Source organism: Anabrus simplex, chromosome 4 (genome assembly GCF_040414725.1).
Source record: "Anabrus simplex isolate iqAnaSimp1 chromosome 4, ASM4041472v1, whole genome shotgun sequence".
NCBI classification, from domain to species: domain Eukaryota; kingdom Metazoa; phylum Arthropoda; class Insecta; order Orthoptera; family Tettigoniidae; genus Anabrus; species Anabrus simplex.
This window is the reverse complement of record NC_090268.1, coordinates 266,783,563-266,801,551: the sequence shown is the minus strand read 5'-3', so window position 1 is coordinate 266,801,551 and position 17,989 is coordinate 266,783,563. Positions and strand designations below refer to the sequence as shown.

Here is a 17,989-nt window from a genome sequence, read left to right as displayed (position 1 = left end):
CATAGCAATACGTGATATTGATTGCATATATTTAACTCCACGTAGGTTTGGCGACAGGAGGGATATTTGGCCATAAAACTGACACAAGCCCACATGTGTGACTCATTTCGAACCTGGGTGTGGGAAAGCAGTGGAGGAATAGTAATAATAAGAAGAATAATTCTAAGCTGTAAATCATCTTTCAGATGGGAAACAGAATTTTATCCCTTTTCAAATCAGTGTGTTTACAGATTGCGATTCTTCGGGTTGGGATGTCTACAGTGTACAACACCAAAGATGTTGTTGTTGTGGGGCTTCTGATGGGATTGAGAGGAAGAATTTCCAGATTTTTTGCAACTTCTGTACCCGCTTCAGTGTAAGTAAACAAATATTTCGGGACGTCGGTTTATTGACGCTGAAGGGTTTACATGGGACGTTGAGGAAAAAATGTACACTTCTCGTTACAAGACCTAATATTTTCTTTTGCCAGGTGAGTTGGCCGTGCGGTTAGAAGCCCGCAGCTGTCAGCTCACATCCGGGAGATAGTGGGTTCGAACCCCACTATCGGCAGCCCTGAAGATGGATTTCCGTGGTTTCCCATTTTCACAACAGGCAAATTAATTAAGGCCACGGGCGCTTCATTCCCAGGCCTTTCCTGTCCCATCGTCGCCATAAGACCTATCTGTGTCTGTGCGACGTAAAGCAAGTAGCAAAAAATATTTTCTTTTTAAGCTTAATCATGTAATTTAATTTTGATATTTTTCCGGTCTGCTTTGTCGTAATGGCAACCCGTAAAATGGGTGGTAATTAAATCAAAATAGTATGTTTAATTTGTTAAAATACACATCATCTTTGACAATCTTTGACTCTTTGACTAGTCGTAGAAGCACTCGATGTAGCTATGAAAAACAAAATTGCTTTTTCGACCGTAGTCACAACCTTGCTGTAGTAAACTCGTGTCTTCGTCCTGAGGTGGTGCAGCTCTTTCAGGCACACCCCCAATGGACGTGAGCTATGCGTACCATTTTAACCACTTACCAACTCTCCCGCCATTTTCAAATTTCTGACAGTACCGGGAACTGAATGCAGACACTAAAGACGGCAGCTAACAGTATTAACCGTTACGCTACAGAGGTTGCTACAAAAGAGATGTGTACGTAAGTAGTAGTGGTATATTCTGCCATATTCTGCCATATCTAATGTTCAGTGGTAATGAATAACCATCCCAGAAGGCAACCAGCGTCTAGCCAGTTTTTGGGCACATTTCCTCTTCCAGCTGTTAGCCCAGGTTAATGTTCTAGAAGAAAAGAAATAATAATTGCTTTTCATAAATTAAGCCTAATTATATCCTCCTATTTTGTTCAAGAATAAAATATATGGAACTATTCGAAACTCAGTGCATGAAATCCACCAAGTTACGCACTTATGTGAACGAAGTTGTAATGGCAATAGGGTTTTCGACCTGTTTATAAGAGGTCCCAGTATAATTGGATTTTCGGAGGCTAGCTTTCCGTTACTGGAATATTCTCCGCTTTCATTCTTCTTCTGCAGTGGGGTGGGAACATAACGTTAATTACTTGTCATTTCGCGAAAAATATCAACAGAGTCATAGTAATAGTCGTCTGTCATTATCATGATCGTCGTCATTTGCGCCTTCTGTGGCTCACATTTAGCTTATTCTTCTCTCCTTCCTGTCTCATCGGCTCCCAACTGATTCTATTGTCTCTCTCTCTGTCTGTTACGGTCCTCTGCTATTTCTAGAATTATTTATGTGTCTATTATCCTTCTGCACGTGTTCTTGTCCTTCGTGGGTTCCATGCCTCGGTCTACACCGTCTCGATCTTTTGCAACATCCTTCATCAACATAACTTGATGCAATTCCATTTCCTCTTGATCCATCTGTTTCCACTCATCCTGTAGACACGCCTGGCAAACTTTACGTGTCTCCAAAAGAATTAATCTGCCCGTTTATTGGTCTGTTGGTATTCCTCCTTTCCTCAAGGAATCATTTGTTTATCTGGGACCTAATATGTTTAGATTTTCCCGTGTTTTCTCCTCAGCTTCGGCTTTCCTGTTCGGATGTATAATCAAAGATATATATTGCGTTTCACACTTTCATATTTCGAAGCTTGCTTCTATACACTCTCCATGGAACTCTCCCTTGAGGATGGAAATGCTGACCCTGCTCTACTATAGAGTGCCACCCCCACCGTCCAGTTAGGGCGTGGCGCCGGCGGCGGCCCCTTTCTCCGACCCAGGTGCTGTTCCCACGACCCTCGTGCTTAGAAAGACACATATACACACGCTCGCGCCGTGCGTACTTTCCATTCTAGTGGCTAGCTTTGCCGACCCAGTTCACAGCTTGCGATATGATTGCTCTCTTCTCTTCGCTTCTCTTCTCTACTCTGATCTTCACTTTCCCACGTAACAGGTGCGTTCGTTATGTCACTGGAGCAGTGGGTGGGGTGTGACCAAGGCGTTGTTCTTTTAACTTACGTAAAATAGATGGACAGTTCTCTTAACGCCCCCCCCCCTCCCTCCACTCTTCCTCTAAGAGGAACTAGAATACTTGACCAATAAAATATAACGACGGGAATAACCTTAGACCCCCATATTGCCTGATTTCGAAGGAGTTAACCCACTTGCCAGACCCCGTCACTATCCACGGAGACAGTAAGGTCAATTATCTCGACATCATAACCTCAAATAGTGAGCAAATGGTTGCCTATATTCAGTAATAATTACTGCAATTATTGCCGGGGAATATTCCCGGTTATTCAGTACCTTTCCTGTGATTTCAAATTTTCGGAAGGATTCATGGAAAGAGCAGAAGAATTTCCCATTTTCTGACATAAAAAATGTCGAGGAGAATTTGGTATGGAAGAATCAGAGTCAATCTGTCGTGTATTACGATCTTTTGTCTTACTCATTAATGAACATTTGTCCAATACACACTTTGTCAATAAAGTACAGCTCAATGGCTGATTGGTCAGCTTATTGGTCTTCGTTTAAGAGAGCCCTGGGTTTGATTCCCGACCGGGCCGATGATTTTAACTGCGTGTAGTAAATTCCTCTGACTCGGGGACTGAGTATTTTGTGATTGTCTTACTTACAACACATCACGCAATCGACGCCCACATAAATGTGCAATAGTGAATACATTCCTTCTCTTTGGGTTGGCGTTAGAAAGAGCAACCGGCCGAAAAACTTGTCTTAATTCTCATTAGCGACGATCGTGGTTGATTGGGAAAAGGCCACGAAAGAGCAGTAAAACGAAGAAGACGGTCTTACAATAAACTTGCGTAGTTTTATTACGTTTGCAAAATGATTAGCAATGTTCAGTGCAATATGTATAGCATGTTCTAATTTAAACTCGTTTTAGAGGCATAAAGGGGCAAACCATTACTGGAAAAATGTAGATAAACCTCCATGTATTAACCAGTCAAGGAATCTCTGTGGTGGTAAGCTTTTCCCTTTCCGTCATTCTTGAACTCGAGGACTTAAAACCATCCGATTATATTTTGTGTCAGGTAGCATTCTTAAGAGCCGGCCCCGTGGTGTATTGGTAGCGTGCTTGTCTCTTACCCGGAGGCCCCGGGTTCGATTCCCGGCCAGATCAGGGATTTTTACCTGGACCTGAGGGCTGGTTCGAGGTCCACTCAGCCTTCGTGATTAGAATTGAGGAGCTATCTGACGGTGAGATAGCGGCCCCGGTCTAGAAAGCTAAGAATAACGCCCGAGAGGATTCGTCGTGCTGACCACACGACACCTCGTAATCTGCAGGCCTTCGGGCTGAGCAGCGGTCGCTTGGCAGGCCAAGGCCCTTCAAGGGCTGTAGTGCCATGGGGTTTGGTTTGGTTTGGTTTGGTTTGGTTTGGTTTGGTTTGGTTTGGTTTTGGTTTAGCAATCTTAAGATGCATCTGTTTTATTTGAGAGACTTAGATTCAAATTTTCTTACGGAAGATGAACTTTGATGTTCGAAATTACCGTTTCCAGAATTAATATAAACTTGTAAACTAATAATAATGCTATTGGATTTACGTTCCAATAACTACATTTACGGTTTTCGGAGACTCTGAGGTACCGGAATTTAGTTCCGCAGGAGTTCTTTTGCGTGCCAGTAAATCTACCGATACGAGGCTGACGTATTTGAGCACCTTCAAATTCCACCGGACTGAGCCAGGATCGAACCTGCCAAGTTAGCGCCTCAACTGTCTGAGCCACTCAGCCCGCAACTTGTAAACTAGCTAGACACTTAAATGCATTATTATTATTATTATTATTATTATTATTATTATTATTATTATTATTATTATTATTATTTTCATCATCATCATCATCACATTTCGTCTAAACGACTTAACACGTTCTGGTCAGCAGTGCTTTATGCTTAGAGCGAGTTTAAGAGTCAGTTGGCTAAGCAGTACAGGTCAGATGTACAGTTGTAAGCCTGCATTTGTGAGATGATCGGTTCGAATCCCAATGCTGGTAGCCTTGAGGGCAGTTTTACGTGTTTTCTCGTTTTCACACAAGGCAAATTTAAGGGGCTGTACCTCAGCTAATGTCTCGGACGCTGCCTTTGAATTTTCACCGCTTTGCTACCCCAGTGTAACCGCATACATATCTATATTAATGTGACGTTATATAAGAAATAAGTCACCATATTTTTATGTACAAAGTCGGTCTGATATTCTTTGTAGCGTAGGTACTTGCACCATTGTGAATTTAATTAACTGGAATATGGATTGTCGCTGTGACCAAATGTTGCATAAATCATCCCAGTATTCACCTGGAGTTGAAGTGGGGAAATCATCGAAATCATACTCTTAAGTCAACCAGGGGTGAGATTTTAATCCACTTATCTCTCCAGTGTTGTTGCTTTAGGCTGAGAGCAACTCGCCTTAATCAGCCTTAAATTTAAAAGAACTGGAATGTCTCCATCGATACATCAAATGATACTTGAAAGACAATTATTGGAAGTAATGAAACCATTTTTCTTCAATGTAAAATCTTGATTTTCTACGTTGTAATAAAATGCCATAAGACATGCAGTTTTCCGAGGATCCAAACCAACAGGGAGATTTTTCATTACGGAAATCTCTCTTTCTGCAAGATACCTTTAGATTGAATCCTTATTTTGATGAATGTTATTAGATGTACTAATTATTGTCTAAAAAGGAACAATGATTCACGAATGATATGACTAAATTATATATATCGTGTATATAAATAAAGTACTTGTTTTAAAATCCCCCAAGAATGTGAAATCGTATACTTTTGAGGAAAAGTGGAAGCCTTTCATTCTTCCAGTGGTATTTCAAGTTATTGTGTGGGTATTTACATTTATTAGTGTGGAGTCTGGAAGTAGTACACATGGTCAATGATTTAAATGCGCCACTATTCAGCAGTATTTAGAAGTAGGCTTGAATGACATGAAGAGTTGGAACACAAGGACGATGTTTTAACTAATACAGATATAGCCGAGCAACTATTATTTCCAGTTATAGCCAGATATAACTGAACGCAGTAAATAATTGCTATTAGCAGCAAAAGACGTTAACGTGAAATAGGATAGTCTTAAATTTCTTTGTAATCAGGCTCCCATGATGTAGATCTCTGGAACATTTAAAGGTTCGGGAAATGAACAGCCCTAGATTTACTGGTAGCTTGCTGAAGTTCTGAACATGCAGACAGCAATGTACTCACTGTTCCAATACAAACTCAGTGATTTTGTCGTCAAGACACACAGCCGACAAACCAGTTCTCTGTGACATAAGACATCGAAAGCAGGTTTTTGCGAGATCTTCTCATATAATCTGGCGCATCAGATGAACTTCTTCCGTACAACTGTTGACAATAGTCTGATAATAATGACGAACATGATTCCCAGTAACAAGAGCAGAATACATCAATCGGACTTTCCGGCGGTAGTGACCATGTGTTCCTTTTATGAAGTAGTTGGTTTGATTTGGAACAAAACCATAAATTAAACTGGATATAAATCGACTGCAGATATCAATCTTGCATAATACTCAAAAATTGTTACTTAATTCTTATGTGACTGGCAAAGTCTGTGTGTGAAATATTAATCCCAAGTTTGTGCCAAAAAATACCACACTTTGATGCTGTAAGGGCTAGGGTAGTTACAAAATACCAGTATTTACTCAAACTAAATGAGCAGCTAAATGTTAAAGGCTTGGAATACCCCCCCCCCTCCCAGCTTGCTGGTGATTTTAGTGCGCAGCTGCAGTGCAGGGGCAAAATTTAATTTTGTTGCATACAGCAATGTGTTGCAATAATAATAATAATAATAATAATAATAATAATAATAATAATAATAATAATAATAATAATAATAATAATAGTTTTACGTCCTACTAACAAGTTTTACTGTTTCTGGAGACGCCGAGATGTCAGAATTTCGTACCGTAGGTGTTCCTTTACGTGCCAGTGATCCTACCAACACGAGCCTGGTGTATTTGAACACTTTCAAATATCTCGTGTCTGAACCAATTAGCTCGGCTCACTGAGTTGTATTTATCAACTTTAATTTTGTTACCATTATTATAATAGAAGCAAACAGCCATTTTATGTTGGCGCTAAAATCAAATGTCACTCTCTACTACACCGAATTCTCTTGCAGCCTGGCTGTTTCCATGTTCTTCTGCATACATTATTATCATCCGTTTGGAGCTCCTTTCATATACAGGGTGGTCAGAAACAATGTGAAAAGCGTTAGAGGGTTGGTCATACTGATAAACAACTTTAATGCCGTATTGCACAGTTAATATCGCACAAAATTCTAGTCACAGAGTATTTTTTGCTTCAAGAAATCGAAAATTCGTGTAACTGCATTTCGAGCAACAGAGAAATAAATATACGAGGTGAATAGGACAGAGAGCCTGGAAATTTAAGTTACTTCGAGATACTGTCGACTAAAGGAGGTTCGAGATATCATGGTTCGACTGTATTTGCGTGTTAGCACCATTATACTAATAATTTCGTGTGGTTATTTCTAGCCGAGTGCAGCCCTTGTAAGGCAGACCCTCCGATGCCATCTGCCATTTGTAGGACACTGCATGTTATTGTGGTGGAGCATAGTGTTATGTGTGGCGTGTGAGTTGCAGGGATGTTGGAGACTGCACGAACACCCAGCCCCCAGGTCATTGGAATTAACCAATGAAGGTTAAAATCCCCGACCCGGCCGGGAATCAAACCCGGGACCCTCTGAACCGAAGGCCAGTACGCTGACCAAACAGCCAACGAGTGTTAGCACCATTAGGGAACGGAAAAGGACATAATTGCTTGAATAATCGATGGCTGAAACGTGTCGCTTTGTTGGAAGAAAGTTTGGAGTTTCATAAAAGTACCTTGAACAGAAGTATTTATCGTCACGAGGGGGATTTTTCAAGTGAAAATAAGAACGGGCATATTTTAATTCAGGGCCTCCTTCTATCATAACCAAATTTTACCTACGCTTCTTCTTGTACCGCTTTTTCCACATATGTGAGGTAGCGGATGGGAACTGTGTCGCACATGTTGATTTGGCCCTGTTTTACGGTCGGATGCTCTTTGTGACGCCAACACCATGGTAATACATAATAGTAAATATATCATTCCACATGCAGTTGGCGTCAAGAAGGGCATCCGGCTGTAAAATTGGCCAAATCTACATCACTTGCCGGCCCTAATAAATTGAGAAAAAGGCCAAGAAGGAAAGCATGTGATCCCGTGGCTGAATGGTTAGCTTTCAGGTCTTCTGATATATGGTTCAGTGTTCAATCCCCGCCAGATGAGTTTGGGATTTTGTCTGTGCCTGTGCATTGGAGAATAGTGGTCTGTGATATTCCTGCCAGTCATACAAAACACTTTCTTCCACTAGACTTACTATATTCCCTCAGAAGGTTAAATAACAACACGGAATTATATACCGGAACTATGTATTTTATTCCAAACTTAATAAAGCCTACTATGTGTAAAAAAAACAGTTGTAGAATACACCATTAGAGTGTTAGGTTTAGATTATTTACTATTATAATCTCATGTTTAGCCTACACTGAGTAGTATAATTGATCGTCAGAAATATTGTCAACAAAATTGGGGACCCAAATGTCATAATTGACTTCTCTGTTGCGAAACAAACCACGTCAGCTTTTCATTCAATCTTGTGCTAGACATCTTTGTAATGATGTTCCCTTTCTAATGTCAATCCTCTCAACTGGACGGATCCCTCGCTGTTACTTTCTATTTCGCAGAAAAACTAGATTACTGTTGGTGACCGTGTTTACTTATTTGTAGCGTCGTAAGTGGCATGCACGTGACTTCTCTATAATGTCACGATCTTTAGAAGAAAGAAGTTTTTCTCGATTTCGGAGCAAACAGTGAGGAAGATTATACAGTACTCGTTGATAGAGCTGTAGGAGTTTAACGCGGACGCCTATTGGCGGTCAGACAGTTATGAAGAAGGCAAAACACACTGTCAAGATTACATCACCTTCTTGATTCTCCTCACAATGGTAATGCAGATGATCCGTACTAACAAAAATCCCAGGTATAGAAAAGTAATGCGAAAATACAATATATTTTGATTTTTACGATTTATCTTTACAGAAGAAATAGCTGAGCCACTTCAAATAGTTTAAGGTTATCGCACTACTCATTATTAATAGACAGATAATACTGTACACAAAATAATGCATACAGTACTGTACTTGGATACATTATTAATCACTGAAATGAAATGAAATGAAATGAAATGAAATGAAATGAAATGAAATGAAATGAAATGAAATGAAATGAAATGGCGTATGACTTTTGGTGCCGTAAGTGTCCGAGGACATGTTCGACTCGCCAGGTGCAGGTCTTTCGATTTGACGCTTTAGGCGATCTGCGCGTCATGATGAGGTTGAAATGATGATGAAGACGACACACACACCCAGCCCCCGTATCAGAGAAATTAACCAATTATGGTTAAAATTCCCGACCTGCCGGGAATCGAACCCGGGACCCCTGTGACCAAAGACCAACACGCTAACCATTTAGCCACGGAGACGGACTTACTAATCGCTTAATCACTTATACACATTATTTACTCTTATATTATAGTTTCGGAAATCAAGTAATGTGCTGTAATATGCAGCCTGTTAAACTATTTGTTCTGCTTAACGAATGGATATTTTTGTGTGTGCATAAAACGTATATTTTTACTAAATATGATGGGAAATAACGAGGAGTTCGGACTAAAGGCGGCCAAACAAACGAGTGCTTTGACGGGTTAGATTTTAAGAGGAAGTTGAACTACACAACCATTGTCTCTTACCACTAATCCGAGGAAAATTGGAAGAGGTCCGTCACTTCGAAGAATACCGTCGTGGTCGTAAATGAATAAGAGTTGACCAAGGATGAAAGTGAGGACGGTAACGCAAGTAAGTGGAAGCAATGCCAGACTCAGCTAAAGGGACCGTGGTCACAAACCCACGCTCCCAACTTGCGAGCACATACGACAGGCAGGAGATATCGCAGAATATATTCTACCGCCCCAAGCCACAGAGGGAGAAGGGGAAGTGGGTGGCAGCAGAGCACACTTCAACTAACAACAGTCAGTGTGACGTTATTGTTGATTAGTCTTTCGAGTTTAAAACATCTCATCACGTTTTGTTTTCTTCCCTCTCGGCGATATTGAGGTATTACAGAACTCTCTCCCTCATTCTTCAAGCGATCGTTCCTTCACAACTTTCTTCTCGGTTGGATAGTCTTCACCTCCCCTCCTTCCATCACATCTCCGCAACCCGCCCGAATCTCATGGCCAGAGAGAGAGAGGGCGTAACCCTCTAGGTGGCCCGCCCCACCTTTTCAGGGTAGGGAATTAAAACATTCATACATAGATAGATAGTCTTCAACGAAATCCCGGAATTTCAGGCATTTATTTTGGCTAAATAGGCAGGCAAGTAAACAATTGAAATTTAGAAAATAGATAGTAAAGTCACGAAAAAGTTAAAAAGAAAGTATTAAAACATGGTTTAATGTAAGCTACTTAATACGCATCTGCATCACATTTTAATGTTTAATAATCTTACATACGTGGCACCGTGCAACCCTCTCGACCAGTTGGCTTATAGAGTGAGATTTTCGCTAGAGATTTGCGTAATACGAAACTATAGTTTGCGCAAATGTTATTTCTTATCTGTTAAATTAAAATGATATTATTATCTTTATTAATGATAAAGTATAAGGGGATTACGTATGAAGAGAACCACTCGCCAGTTCTGTAGCTACCGCTATATGAGGGTGTGTGTGTGTGTGTGTGTGTGTGTGTGATTTGGGGGGTGGGCTTAGGTTAATTGCACGAGTTAGAAATTGGAAGGAAGCGGCCGCGGCTTTGGGAAAGATACCATCCCAGAATTTGTCTGGAGTTAAAATAGGAAACCACCGAAAACCATTTCAAGTTGGTTGATGGGGGGATTCAAAACCACCTTTCTCGCGAGTACATCGCCGAGGTTCGCAGACAAGTACGGTAACCAACTGACCACCTCTCCGGTTGACTGCGGTGGTAACTTTGCAAGTATATAACTTATGCGTTGCACTGGAATCGGGAATTCATCAATTCTTTGGAAATTATTAGGTTGCAGACCTGACATGCTTAAGTAAAATTTGTTCGCCTTTTGGTGTTATATCACCTCCACTTTGTCCGAAGCGGATACTGGGTCATGAAATTTTACCTCAGTCTTCACGAAAACGAAGGCGTATTTACGTAAACTCTTTTACGCGAGTTACTGAGTGTCCCCCAACAGGTATGTCGAAGCTCGTTGAAATTGGTTCGAAGGATACTGAGCACTAGAATTCAACAGACTGAATAGAAGTGAACAGGCATTCGTGTAGATGTTATCAAGATCAGGAATTAAACCAGCAGGGTCGAAGAATGATACTTCGCTGATTGAGCAAATGAAGTGGTTGGTGGCAATAATGGCATAGAACCTTCTCGCACTGAAATTAAGTGTTGCAGCCCATGAGTCCATTAACAAAAACAAGGTTACCCAACTGATCCCGAAATTCGTTGGTATACTGTAAAAACAGCCTGTATAACGGCTTATAATCGGTGTTGAAAATCTGAAACGACAACATCAAAGCCCTTTCATGGAAATTTTAAAATAGATATTGATTTTGTAACTCGTGGAAAATTTACCTCGGGAAAGCTCGACAAAATCGGCATTTGCCACACGAAAGACTCCCCTTGTTAGTTAATTTACTTTCAATACAAAGCATTATTTAGCAAACAGACTCGATCTTCATCGATATACAAATGTTAGTAGAAGGTAGAATAAAGGTAGAATGACACGAAGGGGAAAGGCGAATAGAAAGTGAGAATCTTAGTGCGGATGCACCTTTCGTTGTCATGCATGACAACTCCATAAATCAACAAGTGCAATCCTAATTTCAACGGTTATTACACGCATCGAATGAAAGCTCCCTTCACTACTTGTTGGACCTCACAGTTTGAACTTTCCTTCTCATCCTTGCACTAGTTCGATTTGTGGGAATTATGTGCGGGCATTTTCTTCTTCTTAACGCAGCGCACTGGATGTGTAATGAAGCTGCCGGCTACTCTCTTATCCGTACATTCTCTGTATATTCAAAACTAAAATTAAGTTTAAATAATTGCGATTAAAATTATTTATGCAAAACGCTAAATACTTTATATCCTCGGAGTCAACGATATCCAAGCGATATATCAACATTAATATTTCTCTGTTACTGTTGCTTGGAATGCTCAATTCACTTGGAAGGACATGGGTTTGATTCCCTGTCAGGAAGTCGATCTTGAAATATTAAATGTTTTATTACAACCGATTCATAGGAAAACCGGAGAGAAGTTTCCTTTGGAATGCTTCCTGGAAAGATGTCACTTTGTTACCATTTTAAATGACCACTAACATAGGCAATGAATCATTCTTCCTTCTTACCGATAAACTTTCTATTTCATTCCTTGAAGATTTTTCGTGAGAGATTGAAGTGTTGGTTTATTTTCGCTGTTGCATTGCCCATATTTCTCATTTAACATAAATTAAACGTCTATTTGTTTATAGTACTTTCCGAAATTTAATTTAAGATAACTTTTAATGATGAATTATATTCTTATTCTTAGTTCATATTAATTGAAAATGTAGCTATACTGCCAGTATTTTGCATGATACTCCTATGAAATGGCCAGTACATTATTTAGAATGTTCTTTTTCTTGCTTTCAGTCATTTTTCGGGCGAACGAACAACAACCAGAGCAGCATCGCTGAATGCAAGAACAATGGGGAATGTGTGATCAACAAGAAGAACCGGACGTCCTGCAAGGCATGTCGGCTGAAGAAGTGCTTGCAAGTGGGCATGTCTAAAAGCAGTAGTCGTTACGGACGGCGGTCAAATTGGTTCAAGATTCATTGTCTCATGGAGGAACAGAACATGCAACATCAGCAAAATAATGGTGGTTCACCCCTGTTCGGAAATGGGTCGGGATTTTATGCTGGAGGTTTTCTCCCCAATCCATTCTTATCCCCAGATCACCTTCTTGCTTCTCCTACACTCAATGGTCACACCAAGAAAAGAAAATATGAAGATGGTCGGCAAAGTACTTCCTCGTCGGAAGATTCGGGTGGTTCTTCAGCAGGAGTAGATGTTGAGGATGATTCGTCCAGGTGTGCTAGTGTTTTAAGTTTTCTGCGACCACCATCTTCCCATCAGTCACCATCACCCTTCAGCGAGAAAGACTTCTATCATCAGCAAAAGAAATTGTCAGCTACTGTAACGTTGACTTTACCACCATCTTCACCTCTGAGTGGTTCAAATACAAGTACACCTTTCTCATCTCCTGTTAGTATCCATCATGTGTTCAATTCGTACACGCCTCCACCGACGCGGTTTCCCTATCAAGGTATACCTCCTTTGCCAACACCTTTGTCTGTCACTCGCCCAGGGCTGACACCAGCGAGTGCAAATATGCTTTTCGTTGATCGGCTAAGCCATCCATTGCCTGTTCGCACCGGTGGTGATTTATTACTGTGCAGCCCTGCGCTCGCTGGAGTGGCCGTGGAACAAGAACAGCCAATAGACTTGTCCATCAAGACTTCAACACTTACCTCGTACCAGTGTTCAAAATCCCCATTAGATCGTAGAGAAGATATTAAGAATAGTTGTGGCAACGTCGACGATGAAAGGACTTGCAAGGATGCCACCAAAGTTGTCACTACACCTCTTGATCTTACAAACAAGCGTGTAACGGAGGTTCCGCAGTCCGGATGATCACTTTGTAACATACTGGTATTTCAGTTTCTTCTGTAATACAGAAGATATTTAAGTACGATCGATTGAAGGTAATATTATCTCAAAATCTCTACTTTTAAAAAAAGAATCAGAAGATTATGTGTTCACAAGTAAGGATTGCCTATATTTATGACTTCAGAATGTACTTCTCCCAAACTTCCTGCCATTACTTCTAAATCATACCATCATTACTTCTACTATCCTTGTTAAAGAGAAATTCAAAAGCACATATCGAATCATTTCAATATTTATTCTGTTTATGATGCATTTGTGCGATTAAGTGTCTTTCTGTAATTATAGGAAAGTTCTATACACAAATAGTACTGTCTGTTTTAAGCAGTCCACATAGTGGTTCAGTAAATGTCATGCTGTATATGCGGTATATAAGCAGAACAACGAGAAGAGGAAATGGACTGATTATGCCGTTGTCGAGAATGAGTGAAAGCTCCAAGGAAGGCACCAGGCAGCCGAGTCTTGAGGATGACCGGGCAACCGCAAGAAGTTAATGGAGGAGCCCTAGCGCAATCTAGATCCCTAATTACCTTGTACAAAAACTTTATTTTTATATATTTTGCTTATTTATTTGTGTTATATAAAGAATGAGTGTATAATAGTACGTTTTATGTCGTTGTAAAGGAGAACAACTAGGTTTATCATTTATGTGATAACCTCTCACGGGTTAAAAAAATACCTTAACGAAAATGGAAATCGTTACATGTTGTTATAAACTGCAGTTTATATGAACTATCAAAGTTGTTACGAATTATGAACTTATGACGAAGTATATTTTTTTAAACAGTGCCTATTGTTCAAAGTGTTACGCTGTGTATATTGGCGTCAACTGTAAAAGTGATATTATATTAATTTAGTAACTATGGCCAGTTTCCTTGCTGTTAACATAAGGTTCAACGAATCACGTTAGAAGACATTCTTCTTTTAGGGCGCTAGATGCTTATACATGGAATATATGAGATTACATTTCGTGATAATAAACATAATTTTAAAAAATAGAAAATTTTCTTTTCAAAATACAGTGCTATTATTTTAAAGATGTTTCCCGTTACCGGTTCATAAATCAGTTCTATAACATTGTTAAATTCGTCTCTCTAATGTGGATGCTTTTGAAAAAAAAATATTACAGCTTCGTTAAACATTCTCACTAAATTTCTTGAGTATACATTTTAGCAATGAAAGCAAGCATTAATCTCCATCATCATTTTTGAATCGCATACAAGAATTATACTTTTGAAACTCAAGAAACTTACTCCCATGATTAAAATAAATACCATCACTGCATTCCATTTATTTATGGAATGAAAGCCTCGATAAGACCAGCCAAGTCTAAAATGTCTTGGCTTTGTTCGTATATCTGCAGGCATTGTGACAGAATACGCATAATGTAATGTATGTTTTAGTGAACTTCTTGTTAGCAGAAGACTAAATAATTTCAACAATAAATAGTAAAATCATTAGAAGTCTTAATAATTGAGATCCTGTTATTGATTTCTGGTTGGAATTTTGGAGTGTGATTATCAAATACCAATTTAGTTGGTGGTTGTATTCTCCCATAAAGGACAAACGCATAATTTAGGTGATATTTGTTCACTCCAGGGGAATAGTGAACCATTGGATTGGAAATAATGAATTAGATTATTCGACTTCCTAATGCGCTAATTTTTGTGGTATAATTTATTGTACTGGTTTCAAAATCTAGAAATTGTCAGTAGAAGACGGCAAATAAAGGAGATATTTCTGCTTCATGCTCATATATTCCGATTATAAGTACGTAATATCTAAGTCATCATTGCCATGAGAGAACTGTAATAGAATTGATGTTAAGTACATATCGTATAGGCCTAATCTAAAAGAAAGGCATCCTTGAACGTTACTCGTTGATCAGGCTTTTACCTGTTAACTGCTGTGACTTGGAAGATGTCCAAGGGTAAATAAGAATTACGGAAGTGAAAAGAAAACAAGTATGAAAACTCCAGTAATTCCTGTAATTTGATGTGCTGTTCCAGAGAAGTAAAAAGCAAATCTCTCGGAGTTTTCATCATCCAGGTATATGTGATTGGTTCGCTCGCTGAAACAGGATGTCTAATGTGATTGGTTGACCCTTGTGGCTTGTAGAGGTGCGTTATAATTTGTGTCATGGTTTAATTATATAAGTACACAATGACACAAGCTTCTCCAAGGCCAGTTTTATATACCTACTGTATTCATACACACTTCCTTTGTGCTCTAAGTGATGAACGATGATTCCAACTTGCAAAACTGCTCATGAACGCGTGAAATGTATGGGAAGTGTAACGATAAATGTGTACAGTTAGCCTTCTTTAATTCATTTCATAATATTAGGCCAACAGAAACTTTTATGTAAACACGACTTCACAGTTACTCCGTAAATAACGAACGGAAAATAAAAAATACCAACGAAAGTGATTGAAAATAATAGTTACGTATTTTCATGACCTGACCGATAGACAAGATAGAAGGTCTTAATAATTGAGTGACTTCACCTGTACAGTATAGTACAATGTTATTCCTTTTTACTTTATTTAAAAAGGACATGTTTCGTCTCTTCCTTGTGAGACATCTACAGGCTAAAGTATTATAAGGATAAGCACATGATATTCTTAACACTAAGAACCAATGACTTATCCTTAAAATGTTTAAGATTCAAGATGACTCAATCTGTCATATGTAAAAAAACACGAGCCGGCCGGACAAGAGAGAGAGAGATAAACATGGCGGAGAAAACCTTTCATATACCAATAATATGTGGATCGCACGAATTGTCCGGCTACATAACCGATATATTGAGTAAATCCACCTAGAAAAAAAGCCTTGTTTAACCAGACACATACGTATTCAAGCTTCCAACTTGAGATGACATCGACCTAATTTCAAGATTTAATTCCGATTTGAGAACACTGTGATTATCACATTAATTTTTATTTTGAGTATCAGTACTCAATGGGACTTTCATAATTTAGTAATTGGTCTTAAGACAATTTTTAACAATATGATCTGTTTTTAAAACTGTGTTTTACATATGACAGACTGAGTCATCTTGACTCTTAAACATTTTAAGGATAAGTAATTGGTTTTTAGTGATAAAAATATAATATATTTTTAGACTGAAGATGTCTCACAAGGAAGAGACGGAACATGTCCCTTTTAAAAATAAAAGTAAAAAGAAATAGCATTGTACTGTATTGTACAGGTGAAGTCACTCGATACGGATTGCTTATGAATTTTATTTCTTGTGCTATTTCGTACAGTTTACTATCTACGCTACTGTATCGTTAATATTAGTGAAGTAAAATTCTACTCGAACATACATGAACAGGAGCAGTATTAGGCTTTCAAACTTAACGTAATATTACAAAATTGACTGATATGATATTGACAAAAGATATGATGAACATAATCGTTGTGAAGTTCGTATGTTTATTACTTTGCCTAGTCAGGGTGTTCTAGTGAACTGAAAGTGTTACTGCTGCTATTCCATTCTTGCAATGTATGTTATGGGTGAACTTTTTCTACTCAATTCTCAGGTTTTTTCAGAAAGGAAAGCATGCTACTCTAGGGAATCAAAAGCATTCATTTTCAGTACGGATATGTTTTCTGAAAATAAAAGGCTTCTTAGAGCTAAAAATTACACTTGATAACTTCATCTGCTTAATCTGTTTTCTAAGGCATTATTTATACTTGAGAAAAGAAATGAAAAAGGGAAATACATTTCCCACTTATAGTAATAATTGACATAGTATCTTAAATATTTAAGAAGACTGGCACAGAATGTGACATTTCTCCATGCATTTAAATAATATCAGTAAAATAGAAAGTCTGAAATGCGACAGGTTTAGTATTATTTACGTCAAATCATGGCCTCCCAATTCGTACTAACTGAAGAAAGGAAGGAGAGGTAATATTCAGGAATGAATTCTCAAAGTAAAATAACTTTTCATGATATCAGAGTTTACTCGAACTTAAACATTTAAAAATATAAATTTCTTTGAAGACAGCTGCATGCATGTTCTAAGTATCAGTCCCTGTAAAACTCACTTTATTTATTGGCTTCTCTTTTACGGTATAATTCTCCCTAATATTTGAGAACAACATGTTCACAACTTCAACTAGTTAATTCACCATAATATGAGCCCCACTCTCCTTAAAAACAACGTAGTAATGGTCATGAATATATTTATATATATAATTTTTAACTTCAAAATCTTTCTGCAGTATTTCCAGGTTGTCTTAGTGACAAAGAGAACAAATTAGAAAAAAAAAACTAAGCATGTGACTAAACCATTAAGGAGGAGTTCTCTTACGCCCTGCATTCTTTATCCGTTTACCCTCCAGGTTTTGGTATTTCCTTCGGACTCAAAAAGGGATACCACCTCTTATGCCTCAAGGACAGTGACCTGGATTGTTGGACTTTGGGTTGGGACATACAGCTTGGGAAAGAGGACTAGTACCTCGCCCAGCGGCCTCACCGGCTATACTGAACAGGGGCCTTGAGGGAGATGGGAAGGGATAGACAAAGAAGAGGGAAGGAAGTGGCCATTGCCGTAAGTTAGGTACCATCCCGGCATTTATCTGGAGAAGTGGGAAATCACGGAAACTACTTCGAGGATGGCTGAAGTGGGATTCGAACTCCCCTCTACTCAGTTTACCTCCTGAACCTGAGTGGACT

The 17,989-nt window shown here is 39.0% G+C and overlaps 1 protein-coding gene across 1 annotated transcript in view; it reads left to right on the top strand.

Moving 5' to 3' along the window:
* LOC136872247 (protein embryonic gonad) overlaps window positions 1-13,643 on the top strand; it is a 171,754-nt gene extending 158,111 nt beyond the window's left edge. The window contains exon 3 of the mRNA XM_067146071.2: window positions 12,223-13,643. Coding sequence (XP_067002172.2) covers window positions 12,223-13,266 — 1,044 coding nt within the window. The 3' untranslated portion in view covers window positions 13,267-13,643. The remainder of the gene's footprint in view (window positions 1-12,222) is intronic.
* Window positions 13,644-17,989: the final 4,346 nt, after the last annotated feature.